General features: G+C 39.3%; 1 protein-coding gene across 1 annotated transcript; it reads right to left on the reverse strand.

Moving 5' to 3' along the window:
* Positions 1-1,713: 1,713 nt before the first annotated feature.
* On the reverse strand, positions 1,714-18,193 carry LOC104256635 (probable tRNA methyltransferase 9B). Its single transcript, XM_009811137.2, is given in 5 exon segments — positions 1,714-1,841; positions 1,844-1,889; positions 2,571-2,749; positions 15,417-15,590; positions 18,040-18,193. Coding segments are annotated over 5 exon segments (681 nt in total).
* Positions 18,194-18,541: the final 348 nt, after the last annotated feature.

The raw sequence follows: 18,541 nt of genomic DNA on the forward strand, positions 1-18,541 counted from the left end.
GCTATGATCAAAGGTATTTTTCTGGTGCATTGTGTGGGTTAACAGCCTGTTGAACCCGAGGCGCAGGCATGATGGAGAGGCTCAGAGCTGTAATGTGCTGCTGCTGCTGCTTAGCGCAACCTGAAGCTGCACTGAAAAATAGGGAGATACTGTCAAGTCCTTGTGGTGATGGAACAAGTGTACAAAATGAAGGGAATGGTGTCGTCAGAACGGCAGCAACATTTTGTGAGTGAAAATTCTTTTCTTCATTTGCACAACGATACTAACATTTAGGGGGAAAAAAGGAGCACTGCAGAGGCAGTCATTGCAGATGGAGGAGACTGATTAGCCCCTCTAGCTTTTCCACCTGAAAATACAAGATGTACTACGATACCGCTGACGTGAACTCCATGGGAGGAAGTAAAGGAAATGTGATTACAGATATTATATCCAAATTGAATTAAAGCTGCATTAAAAAGTTCAGATTACTGTACAGTTCCATGCTATGTTGGAAAACATGATACTGAGAGACATATAAAGAATACGCAAGGGCTTATTTCTCAGAAAACAAGTTTGATCTCTGACTTGCTGATTCACAAATCCACAGAAACAAAGGTAGGAAGTAAAATTACGGGCAGACCTCCCTAGGACATAAATAGTCATCAGCAAAGCAGCCATGTTGCTTGGAATTTTTGTTTGTTTTTCTTCCAAATATTTACTCTACATTGCAACCTTAAGCAAAGTTACATACCTCAGTTTCTTTATCTGTAAAAATCGGACAATGAATCTGATCTTCTTTGCAAAGGCAAAGCTGTAGATAAAAGCATTAGTATTGCATGCTGCTCTTAATAAATATTTTCTCAGTTGACTAGCAGTCACTGGAACACTTTTCTGTGCTGTGCTCATTCACTATACAGATTTAAATGAGTTATTAAATCCTTCTGACTCGTCCTAGTTTTGTGACAGGGAAAAAGAGCAATCCAGGCTTAAGCATACATGTCAAGTTCACTTTTAAAACTATTTTTTTGAGGGGGGGGGGTGTCATGTAGTGGTATATATGGAGGCAAATGTCTCTTTTCTTTCTTGGCTGTGCCTGCTACAAGGCAATGAAAAAGATCTCTAGACTACATCAGTGTCATGAGTTACTGTCTCTGCCATGAGAGCTCTATACACCTAGTAATTCTTATAAAACACTGTCTGTCTAGTATGACTAGAGGTATCCTATAGGCTGACAAAGAACTATAATAAAATAATGCATCTTTCCATTTCTTCCTGTGTTATGTCACATCAAGTGGCAGAGTACAATAAATTTTAAAATAAAAAGTTGACACAAGTGATTATATAGTTATAAATTAATAACAAAGACTTTTAATGCACATGTAAAAAATAATCCAGCAATCACCCTCCAGTTGTATTTTACCTGTTTTCAAGCAACAAAGCACAGCTGGCAGATGTTTATGAAAAGGGGTCAGTGTGCTAAAATGTGCTCAGTCTTAAATAATAACTCTAGAAAAAAAAATTTTCAATAGAGATGTATTTTAAGAACAAAATCAAAGAAAACAAAGTCACAGAACCTGAGAGTTTCAAAGCAGTCTCCTCCTTATATGTCCCCTTCTCCCTCAAAACAAACCCAAGACTATAAAAAGCTTCAGGAAAGATTTTCAAAGGCACTGAGCTTTCAAAAGGAAGAAAGCCCCTAAGTATTCTTTGTGCATTTCAATAAGGAAATTTCCCCTAGATCTTCCACACTTCAGTCTTTTCTGCAATCATGCACCAATTGGCATAGTCAAAGTATGAATGAGTAATATGTAGCTCAGGAATATGATGCTCTATCAGCTCAGCCAATTCCCCTTCTTTAAAACATGGTAGTACCTCAGCCAGGCCCCACCAGGACCCATCTGCTGCCAGCTCTGTGTGGCCAGGGCACGCTCAATGTCTGCTTTCTACAGAGAAGAGCCTGTTCTCCTTCTGTTCTGAGGTTGGCAGAAAGCTCCTTGCTTTGGGTGGTGGTCTATTTTAAGTTGTTGTCTGACAGCTAATTCTTTCTGCTGTGAAATCAGGTCAGGTAAACACACTCTGCTGCAATTGTGAAGAGTATCTGGAGCCATAGGGAGCTGTATAGTTGCTTGCCCTAATTCTGAATAGCAACTTCTGAAAGGCTTTGAGCAGCATGACATGGGCAGCACAGGTTTAACAGCCACTTCAAAAGCTGTATTTTAAAAACTTGGTTTGCAATGTAGAAAAAAGTCGAAAGCATGTTTCAGAAAGCCATGCTTTCTGTTTTTTTCCAATTTTTTTTTCTCTGTTTAGTTAATTCAGCTGAAGACTGTAATTGCAGTATCTAATGAGCTCTTCTTGGTGCCACTGATCACCCACATCTAATACCGATTCAAGTGATCCTGAGAACAGAGACCATCTCAGAGATTTCTCTAACACTGTGCGCGGGGCTTTTTTCTCCCCTCCACAGGATGGGCTCCTTGCTGTCCTGTGTACCTCTGAAGACCCATCCAACTTATGACAGGGCTGGTTTAAAGCCAGCTCTTTGTCCTTGTGAAGAATTGATTTTTGTCCTCCATGTGAGCGAGGCTCACCCGAGGAGCAGGAAGGAGGTGAGGATTCCAAGGAACAAAGACGTCTTGCTTTTCAAATCTTCTCTGTTTTTGCTCCATTGCCCACACATATATCATTATCTGGCCTCCTACTCTCAAGATGCGGGCCACCTCTTTTATTGCTCTCATGTGCCTCTCTTCCATTGAAAAATAGCGAATCACTAGAACAGAACAGATAAGGTGAATAAGTATCCCTCGAGGCACAAATGAATTCAGAATATAAGGACAGGGACAGGCTCTGACACACTGGCAGTCAGTGGTTTGCACCACAGGAATACATCATTTATCTTCCATTGTGCTACACATTATTGTACTATCTCTAACATGTGAAAAGAGTTCATAATATGCTCACTTATTTTAAAAACACAGCAGAATTTAGAAATGTTGAAACAAGTGGCATCTTTCAGATTGGCAATAAACAACACAACAGTCTTGTTTTCTCGATGAAAGGCTACCACCTGGTCAGTGGCAAAGCAACTTCTTTACCCTCACCTAATGCTCATCTGCAGCCTGAAAAAAGCACTTCTGAAAGACCCAGGCCATACATGGTCCTTGCAACAGCCGTGCTAGTGATCCTGCTGATGATATCTGTTAAAAATGGACTAGGTTAAAACTGCCTGACCATTTCTCCTCCTTTATTGACAGACATCAGTAACAGAGCAGGAAAAATGAACAGTCACTATCAGCCTGGGATGCATTTAAATCATCAGCATATGGGTGAAAGACACTTAGTCAATTAGCATTTGTCTACTTCTGCTATTAACAAGCATTTATCACGATAATCCTACTCTTGCTTGATAACCCCCCCCACCACACAAACACGCGTGGCATGGAGAGCACCTCATCGTTATGATGGCGAAACTCGAGCAGCACAGCTTTGCTTGCGTCAGAACTGAGTTTAAATTTGACTCTCATTTCAATAAAAATTTTTGCCCCCAAAACAGCAGTTGTTCTCCAGATTTGGCAGGAATTTACCAAATGGCAGCTCTGCAGGTTGTCTCCTGCTCTCAGAACACGCAGCTCTAGAGCAATTCACAATAGACACGGAGGTTTATCAGGTCTTGCTGCACAGCAGGGACTTCAGCAAAGTTTCAGCTACGTCAAATGAATGTTACATGAGAAATACGAATAGGATACAATCCTGGAATAGTGCTGGAAAGGGCACATATTAAAGATGCTGAAAATGAAAAGCAACAGAATTAGTGATATTTATCCAACCTTGTATTTTCCTCAGTGAAAATGCCTGTGCCAGTTTGGGCAGATATTTCTACACATACCACTTCAGGTTACAACGATAAACCAGTTTTTGGTTAAGCTGTTGAGGTGTTGGTTTCCACAGAAAAATAACAGATATTTCAAGGAGAAAAAAAAAAGGTGCAAGCTTTCGATTCCTTCTAGAAACGTAAGTATAGAAAATGCTAGCAGAAGCTCTGTATCTGCAGCCTCTCTGTGTCTGTCAGGGCGGCCATTCACCATCAGATCCATTTTGCCTGAGAAAAAGGACACTTTACAATTAAAAGAATAACAGCATGCAACCCAGCTGAGACAGGAACACACTCTCCCTGCAATGAATGATGCATTCAGAGCCTCAGCAGCAATGTGAGGATCAAAAGGCAAGCTTTGAAGAAATAGGGTCTTTTAACATTTAGTTATTCAGCTGCTCTGCCTGCAGGTTTCACTTGTTTGAGATGAACAGAAATCAATTCCAAAAGCTCAGGTCCTCTAGCACTAGTCGAAACGTTGACATTGAAACATTATGGCTTTTTTAATTAAAAAGGCATCAAGTATCATTACAAAATAAAAATTTAATAAAATCTCACACTGAACAAAACTTTAGTCTTGTCAAGAAAAATTTGTCAGATGATAATTTTAAAAGCTGTGAGTGATGTATTCAATTTAAAAATGCATAACTCAAGGAAACAGAGCATCCGCACAGGGCAACATCACACTATCCTGAAATCACTGATTATCACGCAATTATTGCACATGATTGTTTTTAATCAAAGCCAAACCTGTCAGGCTCCAAGATCACCACGCAGCCACATTCACCTAAAGCAGGTGGCTTACAAAAAATCATTCCTTTCTTTTCCTTGACATCAAATTCCTTGTATGTTGAAACTGTGTTTAAACTGAACAATCTGTAATGTGCAGTAAAGGTGCCGTTTCAGAGATGGAGCGGCTCACGTTAACTGCCAGTGAGGCGCAAACACTCACCAAGGGCCTGATTGCAGCCCAGCAGCGACATGAGCCTGCTTCCCTCCCCTCCGGTGGAAATGGTTCAGATCTGCCTCTCCTGCAATTCCTCTCATGCTGACAAGTAGATGGCACTGGGGGTGATATTTCATAGAATCATAGGATGTTTTGGGTTGGAAGGGACCCTCAAAGATCATCTAGTCCAACCTCTCTACCATGGGCAGGGACATCTTCCACTAGATTGGGTTGTCAAAGCCCCATCCCACCTGGCCTTGAGCACTTCCAATGATGGGTCATCCACAACTTCTCTGGGCAACCTGTTCCAGTGTCTCACCACCCTCACTGTAGAAAATTTCTTCCTAGTATCTAATCTAAATCTACCCTCTTTCAGTTTAAAACTGTTGCCTCTGTCCTGTCACTACAGGCCCTGGTAAAAAGTCTCTCTCCATCTTTCTTACAAGCCCCCTTTAAGCACTGAAAGACCACAATAAGGTCTCCTTGGAGCCTTTCAGTGCTACACCCCTAGAACAATATTTCACTAGCTGTTCAACATATTTTAAGGTGATTTCTCACCATCCAGACACTATAAAAAAAGGGTCCACATGCTTGAAAGTGCATTTGTCATGACTGGTACTTTAAATGAAAATTAGTTTTGTCCTAAATTACAATAAATACAGAAGCTTGCAGGTGGTAAAAACCGTATCAGGGCAGAGGAAACACATTCTGAGTCAGACCAAACATCCCTCCAGCACCACGCTGTGGCAGCAGTCAGGACCAGATGTTCAGGAAAGAAAGAAGGGAAGAAGAGTGATGCTGTCTGCCCTTTCCTCCTGCGGTCGGCAGCCTAAGGGCTTCCTCAGCCACAGGCCGGAGCTTGTATCTAATAGCCAATGATGGATCTGTGCTCCATGGATACTTTCTTGGACTCACTTGTTTTTCTGATTACACAAATTCACATTGTCAAAGGAATCTGCAATTTAATTATATATTTTTTAGAAAAATGGTTCCTTCTGTTTTAAATCTTTCCCTGTGGTTGTCCTGTTGTAAGAAACCACATATTCACTAATTTAATATAATTTGTGGGTTCCAGGATGCTATCTCCCTCTCCCTCAGGAGCAGTATGGTGTATACATTTCTTTTATGATACTTTTATGATGATACTTTTTTTATTAGGCCCAAGCCCATTAATCTATCCTCATACATAAACAGTTTGCATCTTTGATCATTATAAGGACCTTTACTAGTACATCTATATCCTTCCAGAGATGGAGAAAACCTGAATTTCTTGCAGTATTCAAGATATGAATGCACCAGGTATTTATCTTCTACCATTCTTCTGGATTTTCATTTTTGTTCTTAATATTTGAATACTTTTTTGACCAGGTTTGAACACTGAGCTAATATTTTTCAGGGCAATGAAAATGAGTCTGATAATAACTTCAATATCTCTTTCCTGAACAAGAATAGAGGGTACCACTGTGCCTGTACACTACGTTATTTTTTTCTATGCACATTACCTAGCATTTATCCACAAGTACTTTCCTGCAATTTTGCACCCAGTCATTAGTTTCACATGAGACTTTTTTTTGCAAGTCTTTGCCATCAGCAATCCTGAATAACTCTATGTCACCAGCAAATTTTATCACTAGCCTATTCATTTAATTTGTAATTATAAATTACATAGGAATCTGTTGAATTTTTTTTTTTTTACACGTGCCATACACCTACACTAAGCATTCAACATTGAGTCTTTCAGCACTTTCCCCACTCGTCTGCTAGCATTTTACCCTTCTGGCTTTCCCTTCCAATTTCCCTTAAGAGTTTCCTCCTTTTTGGCAGTAAACTTCTATGCAGTGGATTTTTTTTTACCGCATTTTTGTTCCTAGCAGGAGGTTCGATTACAGTCACATTACGGGCAGTGAAATAATGTGGTTCTTTCACAATTACTTAGTAATGTGGACCTGATGCACCGTTTCAGACTAATAAGAGTTGTTTCCCTTTTGTGGGTTCTCAGATTAATCTTTCCAAGAGGCTTTGAGCCCCTGTGTATCATTTACACAACCTACATATGGATAATTGCAGTTTCTCAATATTGTGTTTTCTGCTCTCACAGCCCTTGCAATCGCTCTTAATAACCTGTGGTCATTTTCCCCAAGTTTATCAGAGAGTTAGTGATACATCCTTATTATTACACTGCTCTCCCCTGTAGCTGTCTACCTACTATTGTTTCTTCCAGAATTTTATCCTCATACTTTTTTCCACAGAAGAATATTCAGAGCTTTTTAGCTGTTATGTAACCCTTGTAACAAACGCTAGAAAAAATCGTTAAATTCACTACAGAAAGGGCTTTAATGAACATTATACTGTTATCATACTGACCAACACCACGCCATGGTGATGAGGCAAGTAGGACCACATTCAATTTTTTAAACATCCAAACAAACCATTGCAAAAAAGAAATCTAATCACAAAAATATTTGTTTGGGGTGAGCACAGGGGCTTGTCCAAAACCCCTGACAGCTCTTTGCAGCAGCAAGGCCTTGCTTCATGGATTAACAGTTGTTATAAATCAAGCATTCCTTTTCATTTTGGCCATACATTCCCCTAGTGTACCTAAAAGTCAATCCAAATTAATTTTGTGCCATGTACTGCTCATTCCCACTGCTTTTGTTTAAATCGAAGATTGAAAGATTTTCCATAACTGAAAAATACATAATGCAATTTTAGATTTCAAAGGGAGGGGGTGAGGAGGAAAGGAGAACATTTCAAAGATTCTTCCCTTCTTCATTTCATAAGAATATAATTAATTCCTCCTTCTCTTAATTTAATACTATGACTAATCCTACTAAAAGGGATTATTTAGAACAAGCAGACAATGCAAGATACGTTTTTGAGTCATCCAGCTGTCTGCAGAGAACAAAACTGAAAGCATCAACAACTTTGTCTGAATTTTTTTTTAGAAGTAATTTTCAAAATTAGTATTTTAGGTCAGTGATTCAATTTCAACCCTGTTAAATGGCAAAAAGAAATCTGTGTAATCAGAAATTGCCTTTCTCTGTCAAGTTTCTTTATTGAAGTTAAATCCCTTCAGAGACATTTGGAAAGTATTTAAGGATCACAGAATCTTTATCTTGGAGACTCTTTTGTATATACTGTATATACACTTCAGATGTCACTTTATCTTGTCAGCTCTAATAATAGGAACAATTGGAACATATATAGAAGGCATGATTCTAAGTTAAATATGATTTTATTCTTTTCATTATGGTGGTATCAAAAATAAAAAGGGGAAGAAAAATACTATTATACCAAAGAATTATTTAAAAGAATTACAGAGTAAACTTCAAACAGTGTTTCCATTATAAACTTTTTCCTATTAAAACATAACTTATTAATTACTTAGGTTGGAAAATTTGTTCCTTCTTTAATTTTCCCATGTTTATGGTTAGCATTAGCAAATGAGGATGCAGCCTTTATAAAAATCATTATAATTAAGAAATTTAATTAACTTATTAAAGACTTGATTCAGGAATATAATTATATGCTTAATTTTAAGCATCTGACTAGCTACACTGGTTTCAGCGGGATTACTTCTGCATTTATATTACAGACAACTCTGAAATGCTTGTCACAGCAGCATAGAAGTGGGGACACCTAGAGCTAAAGCCAGCAGAAGAGGGTAATAAAATAAGGTCAGGTGGAGCAGCTCTTTTCAAGCCGTTCCCCTCCTTTGCTTCGCGCCATCCTTGAGGCACCTGCTCGAGGCCTGAATTACTCCTCCCCTCTTCCCACCCAGAGCAGCAGGGCTCTGCCTGGACCTGCTGCCCTAGTTTCGCCAGATGCAGAACCTCTGGGGTTCACCCGGTGGGCTCTTGGAGCTGACTCAGTCTGCTCTCAAGCAACATTTAATCTTGCTTGTACACTTTATATTAGTCAGTCGCTGCATATAGAGGAAACAATGCAGGCAGCTGCCTTCTTTCCTTCCCTCCCAGGTGTGCTCCCATGTGCTGGGCTATAGGATTAGGCTTCTCTTTCATCTCCTTTGGGCTTTTTGGCTGCAGGTTCCAAGGGATGGTGGTGGTTTCCTCCACCCAATGCAGCTGGGTGTTCGAGGACCAGGGCATGTCCCCAGGTATTGGAAATGTGGGTTTGAAACCCCTCCGGCTGAGGAAGGAGGGGAATCGAGCTCTCCTGCTTTCTGGGTGAATGCTCTGAGGACTTGGCTGCACTGGGAAGAAAAAAAAAAGCAAAATCTCTGCAATGCTCTGTCAGACACCAGCCCCAAAAGAGACCTTGGCACTAGGGACCTTTATTTAGTGAAGAAGGTTTAAATGTGCATCCAGCTCAGGTGCCTGTACACTGTTCTCAATGTCTTACTTGTCAGCAGAATAAGCTTTTGGTAGTACAGAGTGAAAACCCCGTGCTCAGGAGCCTGCTGTTGGGTGACAGCACAAACCTGCCAAAACCATCATGTGGAAGCTGCTCAGCCACCCCTCCTTCCAAAATCACAGCTGCATTGCTCTGCACCCCGAAAGAGCAGGGGACAACAGCCGTACATGAGCAAGTTGTGCAGCCGGTGAGAAGCTGTCACCTCTTTTAATGACACCCAACAGCTGGTCAAGACCTTGCAACCAGGTAACACGTTGTTAAGAACATGTAGGTAAGATTTAAAACAGATATACTGTCAACACAATGACAGTGATAAGACCACAGATAGCCGACTGTGGTCTAGAATAAATGATTACATTTAAAAATGCTGAGCAGGCTGCTCGCTGCTACTGTGAAGATTAAACTTAATATAAGGGTGTATCTGGAGTTTGCACCAGTTCTGCACTCCAGTAACTTGGAGCAATAGAAGGGACCATAAGGGGTAGAGCTCGTTCTGTTGTGATGCACGTTTTTCTAAGAAAAAAAAAAGAGAGTCAAGTTTTCTGACCTGACCCAATCCTGAGATAACTATGTATCATCCACTGGAAATAAACTTAGGGTATTTTTGATAAATCAGTTATAACTTGCATGAAAATACCAATGCAAGGAACACAAAGCTTCTGGTTTAATTAAGTGAGATGATAGAAATCAGGCCTCTCGCTGTTGGTGAAAGTTGCACCGATAGACAAGACTGCCAGCTGACAAGCCCAGTGAGAGCAACTGCGTGAATGACAGATAAAGCCTGCAGGTGTTAACCACAGGCTCTCACTGCCCTATGGAGCTTCTCCACATCGCTAAGAATTTGTGATTACTACCTTAGAAATAACTGTATTATTCGCTTTAAATAAAACACTAACAGTGGTGAGAGCGAAACTGAAATCAGGTCTTGCAGATGCCTCAGAAGGAGCAGAGGTACTCTGTGGGTCATCTTGTTGAAACCAGAAAATTCCACTATGGGTGGCATTTCTCCTCTGTCTCTGAGAGCTCTTGCGAGGTTCAGATTTTGTTAGTATTTTGCACCTCTCACTTCCATCAGGGGAGAGAGTTCACCACTCTGAGAAGATCCGTATTAAACATTAGGCAGCAACTGGTTATAAAAGAGTCAATGGATTTTTCTCAAAAAGGCCAGGTGGCCTTTATATTAAAATAGATGCAGAAAAATAGAGGTCGTTCATTTTCCAGCTCCAAGGCAGAATTAAACACTTGGCCCAAATGTAACCCAAATAGATCTAACCTGCTCTTAAAAGCCTTTTAACATCTGAGGTAAATAACCTTTGCTGCAGGGTAAGATGATTATTTTTTTTTCTTCCTACATCAAATAAAGACCAGCTTTCTGTAAAAATAATTTATGATTTGAAAACTATTATGTTTCCTTCAGTCTTTTATTTTTTTTCTTTCTTGACTAAACAAACCCAATTCCTTCAGCTTTCTCTAATAATTCAGATTTTCTAAACCTCAGTTATTTAAAATGTCTCCATATTGATTGCAAACATTGGAAGCCATGGTCCCCAAAAGCAGATATGATATTCCACCTAGGATCAAAAAAGTACCAAGCGCAGGAGGGTGACTCATTCTTCTGCCTTCCATGAAACTGCTCTGTTACCATATCCCAGGCAGGTATTTGCCTGGTTTTATAATAGCGTGACACTGTTCACATGTATTTGGCCTGTGGTCCATCTTGCCTGGCCATTATTTCTCCCTTTGTTCATTGAACGTTTCCTTCCCAAGCATGCTATGTCCCTCTCGATGGTTTCTGTATCTCTTCTTGTTGATTTCAGACAACTCTCCATCATTTGGATGTCAAATCCCATCTTCCAAAATAATTTCAACTCTTCCTACATAGGAGCCATTCACAAATGTTGCGTATGCTCGCTAGCCTGCCATCAAAGTTATTAATTAAAATTTTGCATAGAAACAGATGTAGGGTGTGTCCCAAGAGCATCCCATTAGAAATGTGTCCTGATTGGATAGTGAACCACTGATCCATTTTGAGAATTTTTTTTTCCATGTTCTTAGCTCTATTTACTTATTTTACTTGCAACAATGACATGAGAGTCAAGATATATCATGTCTTCTCCTGCTACCCTGTCTATTGGGATGATTACCCTGTCAAAGACAGAAAGCAGATTGGCTTGCTCCTGACAAATACATGCTGGCTCTTTCCCATTACGTTAGTATTCTGTAGGTTTAAATAATTTATTTTATTTAAATTAGATTATTTAAATTATTTATTCTAGTGTCCTTGCATAAATCTAAGTTAGGCTGGCTTCCTCTTGATGTCCTTTCTCTCTCTTTTGGAAACAAGTTTTATGTTTGCTTTTCTTCACTTGCTGGAGATCTTAAAGATAATCTGCTAGTTCACAGTAGTTTAAGATTAATTTTATGATTTCCTAACAATTTCTCTAACCTAATTTATCTAAATATTCTTTAAGACGTTATTTCCTTTTTATAGTCTGAACTCCTGTCTTTTGGTTAAAACTCTACTAACTTACTGATGACTACTATTAACTTTTTGTAAAGATCAAAGAAAAATTCAGCTTTGCCTGTCATCTGTTATTTGCTCTTCTTTCCTTTTTGTTTTCCTCTTGCTTTGTATGCTTTTATAAAACTTTACCCTAGTTCTAATTCATGTTATGCTGTAGCCATCCTGACTTTGGTTCTTCACATCATTCCTTATAATTATTGATAGCCATGGTTTTTGATGATTTCTTTTCAATTTCTATCAAAGAGCATCAAAGAGCTCCTGATACTGTCATACCAGACCTCATTATACTCTGCTTTCCACTGGGACAGGTTGCTTGTTGTGCCTTTAATATTGCTTATTTTAGGGAATGTAATTTTCTGACCACAGTGCCTTTTTGTTGGAAAAAGTTAAAAACCTGTTAGAATGTAATCCCGGTTGATCCTTAGGAAAAACAGAATTTAGGAGAACTGGCAGGTAGTGATGATATACCTATCTGACAAAACTCAGTGTTATACAGAAATAACCAAGGTTGCACAGAAATATGAGGTTTCTTTATGGGTTAAAGAAACTATGTCATGATGGCATTGCAATGTTGCGCCATATTAATTGGCACAACAGTGCAATATAACTACACTGATATGATCTGATACTAACACTTGGTTTCTTCTTGCTCAGTGTCTCATTAATTTTTACCATAAAGATAGAACCTTACATAGTAAGGAAACTCTCCCGGATCTCTTATCTGGACTTCTTTTTTTCCCAAGAGACTCTTCCACCTTGTAAACTTTAAGAATTATACTATTTGCAATTACACAGACCATTTTCTCAGACAGTGTAAATTAGAGGACTAGACAGGTTTACGTCCCTTAGGTTCTCCTCAGTTTCTCTGTTAAATTACCACATGACTAAAAGATCACTGATTAAAGTGAAGTTAATTTTCACATACTGGTATTAACACTGAGGAAAGCCATTTGATGCTCTTCACTCCAGGAGCCCTTTTTTCCCCACTGGGATGAAGAGTCTGATCAGATATTTCAGTAATATAAAATAACTTTACTGACTTGAGCATCTGATTCCTAATAGGAGAGGAAAATGTGATGTCTTCAGCTTTGCATTTGGAGGAAAGAACTTACTTATCTAAACTAATAGAAAAAGCTGCTTCTTATCCCTTGCCCATCTCAGAGTCCAAGAGCTCAGCATATACAAGATTTTATTAACACAGAACATGACCTTTCCATACAAAGGAGAAAGCCACCTTGACAGAGGTAAAGCCATGCTAAAAATCAGTTCCTGCATTATGATTTCGAACAATTCCTTAGCCAAAGTGGAAACATGAGTGCCAGTCCTCTTTCCATTACTGCAAGTGGCAGAAATCCTACTTATTTCAATAATACAGGAATGGCTTCATCATGCTAACAATAACAAAGCCATCAGTATACGGCAAAGCGGATGATTTCTGTTGTTCAGTGATACTAAACCTCAAATAAACTTGTGCTATGAATACACTGGGAAAGTGAATATGATTTCTTTCTTAAGGCAGTCAAAACATTGTGGAATGAATTGCACACTCACAGGGCAAATTTGTCTCTTTGAACAGACAGTTAAGCATTTGAAAGCAGCATATTCTAAACTTTTGCTCATATATCATGTCTAGATTTGTTTCTTGTCAGTATAGGTTATTCCTTCTATGGAACTGGCAAAAATCCTTCATTATATATGCATATGCAATAGGTGTTGAGTACAAGGGAAAATCATCAAGTTAGGCTTGACACTCCTCTTCTGCCAGTATTTCCTACTACAGACCTGGCTTTAGAACACCTACAGAAATTTCTTGCCTCCTTTGAGGCAATCTCCTGAAGATTAAGAGAACACATGGTTACTCAAACTATAGTGTATATGTACTACACTAGTATTATACTATATACTAGTATATATAATAATTCAACTTATTATTTGAAGCTTTATAATGCATCTGAACCGTATTTTTCAGCAATAATAAACAAACATGATCATTGCTACGGTTCATGTATGATCTGTGATGGTAAAGGCTGTAACAGAAATAACTTTGTAATTTACAGCCATATCATAGTGCTGAAAGGGCCACAGTCCATAACCACGCGGTTCTACGCGTCGCCCAAGTGTCCTTCTGGATTTCTCACCGATTCTAGCTTCTCTCACAGCAGCCATGCAAACAGGGCTTTCAGCTTGCTGTGGATGGGAAGGTCTATAGTTACGCATCTCCAGCAGCAACCTCAGGCCAGCTACTCTGCTTTTCTGCAGGCTGTTCACAAGGACTCCCGGGGCACAGACTCTGAGTCACACAACTTCTGAACGTTGCTACACACTCTTTTCAACAAATCTGCCTTGTTCTTCACTTCCTTACACTGGATTTCCAGAGAATGCCAAATGACCTTTGGGCACATGATGATTGTTACTCCATCTGGGCAAGGGATGTGAAAACCCAATAATAAGGACTGTTAGCTATTGGTCACGTTTCTTAAATCATGACTGAAAGATTCTCAGATGGTGTAGCTGAGCACGGTTCACAGCCCCGTACAATGATGTGCCAGTGACAATAATGCAATCTCAACTTTCCATCAAATGTCAAATTATATGATGTGGACCTGGACTTGAAAAGTAAAGTCCTTCAGGGCTTAAAGAAATGTCACCTGCGACATGGAGAAGAGGCTGTGTAAGGCTACTCACTAACTTCAAGAGATGCGAGGTATTAACATTTCACTTTGATTTAACAAGGCTTAGAGACCTTCACACTCCTTTGGTTGAGAAAAGGAAAATCAAGTTTGCTGAGCACTGTAATTTGTTTTTTTTTTACAGTAATGTCCAACTTTTGATCAGTATAAGCTTAAGACCTAAATTTTAAAAGGTGGTTGAATAATTTCAAGACTTCCAAAACAAAAGAACCCTCAAAATCTAAAAGAGAAAAAAGCAAAGGCTAAAGCTACTATTCAATGTCTGCTTTAAAAGTGGCAAAGACGGGAAGTTTCTCCATCATTAAGTTACATTGAAAAGGGCAACTAAACAAAAAGGAAAAATCTTACAAGAAATGAAATCTGGGGTTATTTGATGAACATTTTAAGGCAGCAGTGCCACTGAAACAAGCACTTCTGCTTGCTTTGTCATCGGCTCCTTGATCTTTCTCTGCATTATCCCCTGCTTTTGCTGAAAGAGGTCTCTCTGCAGTGAAACAATGGGTAACTGATTCAGCTAAAAGCAACTTTTCTTTTTGTTGGTTACTTTTCAGCCGGATCGGTGTCATGGTCATTCTCATCAGCACAAAAATGATTGTGTTGGCTGAAAAACCATGGAGTATGGAAGCAAAAACAGCATTTGGAAAGGTGCAGAAGGATTTAATACTGAGCTTTGAATACGCCCAGTGTCCCTAAGCAAGTTTTGTTGTATTGTCCTCCTGATAGAGCCAACATTTCAAATTTCTGCCATGTCATAAAGCAAAAATAAGGTGCTCTTTTTCTGTTCTGTACATTGTACTTTAGTTGTGCTTGGACCAGAATAAAACAGCTCACATCTGTGTGACTTACCCATTTTGCAGTTTTTCACTGAGTTTGCAATAATATACATTTCTTGTGTTAATATAGATTTACCTCATCTACAAACCCCAAAATATTCTGTTGGTCGTTGAAAAAAACCCCAAACCTCGAAGAGACTAAATGCTTTAGACCCTTTAAAGGTCTGACCTACAGACACTGGCAGAATGCAGAACTGACCAGCAATGGACAGGACAGCATCAAAGCACTCATTTCGATAAGGAAGATACAAGCTATGGCATACCATTATTTCATGGCCTTCATTTCATGCTGATTCCACCAACGGGAAACAGTAGTCACAACCCAGTTTATAGACTTGAGAATTGATGTGAAGGTATTTGCCATTTCTGCAGCCTGAAGAAATAATGAGGAGGAGAAAGAAAGGCGGACATTTGGTATTTGTACAAAAGAAAATGTGTTCCTGACATAAGCCATGATGTACGCCCTTGGCTGGCCTAATAGCTTGAAATTCTCCACCCATTTTAAAGGAGATGATACAATTGCAGTGGAATTCAGGTTATTTTTTACCATCACAGTACAATGAGCACAGACTGCTCCTTTCTGTCTAGCAGGCTCTCTGCTGCGTGACAGGAGGTGTTCGAGTGGGATTGCTAGAGAGCATTTACCTTGGCCTTCGCACCACATACGGAACCAAAAATATTTATGGTAATGATGCTACTGCAGTTCTGCTTGTAATAGACTCAAAATGCTAAATGAAAGCGTCATGTAGTGGGAGCACAGCATTGAATTATTCCTGTGTATTGAAATGCTGATAGACAAACTAGACTGCTAAGTAATTAAGTCACTATTAGACCAAACTATTAAATCCATTGTTTGCTGTTTTAGCTGCTGCTAATTGCTGTCACCATGACAACAGTGGAGTTTCTTTTTCTGGTATCTCCACGCAGTTTCCTTTTCATAATGGAGCCTGCAACACAGAAATTTACATCTTCCCAAATTGAAATACTTCTTGTGTTGAAATAAAGGCAGACATCTTTAGATAAAAACAATTTTAATGTCAGCAGTAAAACAGATCTTATCTAAATTTTTGATAATTTGTTTGCAGAATTATCTGGATCTTAACACAAAGTGTGTTTTAAAGTAGATTATTAATTTTAAAAACCTAACTTGATCATAAAAATCACAGTTCAGATTAAGATCAGGGAGGTAAATGCATTGGGTTAGCATAATACCCTGTACTTTGTGTAGACCTTAGTTCACATCCTGTTTATGGCTATGCTTACATCAAACATCAAGCTTGGGTCAGAGCCCAGATTTTAGCTCTAATTCCTTTTTTAAAAAAATTATAGTTATTTTGGAGCCTTCCAAATATTTAAGTCCCTATATTTAGGTTACAGTCATCCCATAGCACCTATTCTGAAACACTGTTGGGTCCCTATGTTCAGTATGGAGCCTCCCAGCTGCATCAACCTGTTATGCCATTTGAAAGGGAGATGAATCATTGCTGAACTGCAGATAGAAATCTGCTCGTAACTGCTTGTCTAATATTAACTGCTGATCCCATCTCCCACGAATGAAGGAAAGATATTCAGGGAAAAGCTGGAGCTCTCTCAGTCCTTCCCAGCTGAGAAGAGGTGGCTAATATTAGACTTCGTTTTCCAAGGAGAAAGAGCAGAAAGAGGACTACCCTGGAGGTCTGACTGGAAGAGAACTCCAGGACTTTTTCTGGTTTTCACTTTTGGAGGGAAAGACTCCAGTATAAGTCAAACAACAGCTACTAAATAGATTTCCTGTAATCCAACACCAGAGGCTGCTTCCCAGGGTTGGCGAGGCAGAGAAGAGCCCTGCAGATAGACTCCTCTCCAGCCCCGTGGCACTGCTCTTGTTGATTGTGTATCACATGAAATTTGTCTCTGGCCACAGACACCACAAAAGCATGCCAGCAGCCTCTGCAGGCCAAAGCCCAGGAACCAAGCCTGAGCTTAAATTACAGTGTTAACAAAGTCCAAAGACTGTGACATCGCTAAAAATTCTATGTGCTGGTTCTTTGTAGGCATTTTATTTGTTCACATTAAAAACACTGCAAAATCTGCCAAGTTCTGGTAGGAATATAATGTGCAGCATTTAGACTGTGATAAACTGGGAAAAGTATATGGTAAATTTGAACAACACCCAAAAAGTTAGTGTGATTAGCCCAACCCTCAGTCATTTTTCTCTTTCATGAACGTTCCCATGCTATAGTGGGGAGACTACATGTATGTGTTGCTGGAAAGTGTTACAGGTCCAAAAAGCTGTTTAGAAGTCTAGCCTAAACATGTAGAAATGATGAGTTAATGCCCAGATGTCATTTGGGCAACCAGCATGCATCCACTTCTGGTGCAAGTGCTGAAGCCAGTACAGAGGCTTCCCTCATACCATTTAGACATTTTCAGACCTTTGGGGAATTAAAAACTGTCACACATTGTTCCCCAAAGCACTCAGGATGGTGTCATGATACTTGCTTCAAATTTGCCACACACAATACATGTTCTAAGAGCTAAACAAGACTTCAAATTCCAGAATTATCATACCAATACACAATATTAGCATCCACTAACGACATCTTAATTTAGCTTCAGTTTAGTGCTTCAGTTTAGTTGACCTACTGGATACTGGGAAAAGTCAAATTGTCTTCATGTACCTATGAATGGTGGAGCAAAGTAGGAGGCAAAATTGATAGTGAGTCTGGCCATTTTGATTCCCCAGTTTGATTCACAAGCTCCAAATTCTACTGCCACAAATATTGCTTGATAGAGTACATACTTAGACTGTCATTAGCAATGTGACAAACAATGGCACTCACCAATAACAACAATCAGGCTGCCTGGTTCCTGCTCTGAAATGAACTGCTGCACCTTTGACCATGCTTTGTAGCGTGTGTCATTGACGTACGGAGCAATTTTCTCATATACACTATGAACATGGTCCCTCTTGAGTTGGCTTGCCTCCTTCTCCATCACAACCAAGGCTAGGCTAACTCATTTAAGTCAGTGCAACTGTCCTACAGAAAGGGAAGGGAGACAAACAAGTGCTGAAATTCTTATTACCAAAGTACATTTCCTTAAGTTAAGCAGTATGACATTGTTTATTTAGGAAATAGTATTTCCAAATACTATGTTGCCATTAAAGAGAAATTGCTGAGGCTTTTAAAGGAAGAAATGTCATCTATTCCTTGATTTTATACAATGTATTCGTTTCTTATATAAATCTGAAAGGAATTTTATGACCTACCACTCAATGTTTATTAACTTGCTCATACTGTTATACTTTGGAAGCTGTTAACTTTTGCTTCATAAAGTCTTCCT

This window comes from Gavia stellata, chromosome 1, assembly GCF_030936135.1.
Source record: "Gavia stellata isolate bGavSte3 chromosome 1, bGavSte3.hap2, whole genome shotgun sequence".
Lineage (NCBI taxonomy): Eukaryota > Metazoa > Chordata > Aves > Gaviiformes > Gaviidae > Gavia > Gavia stellata.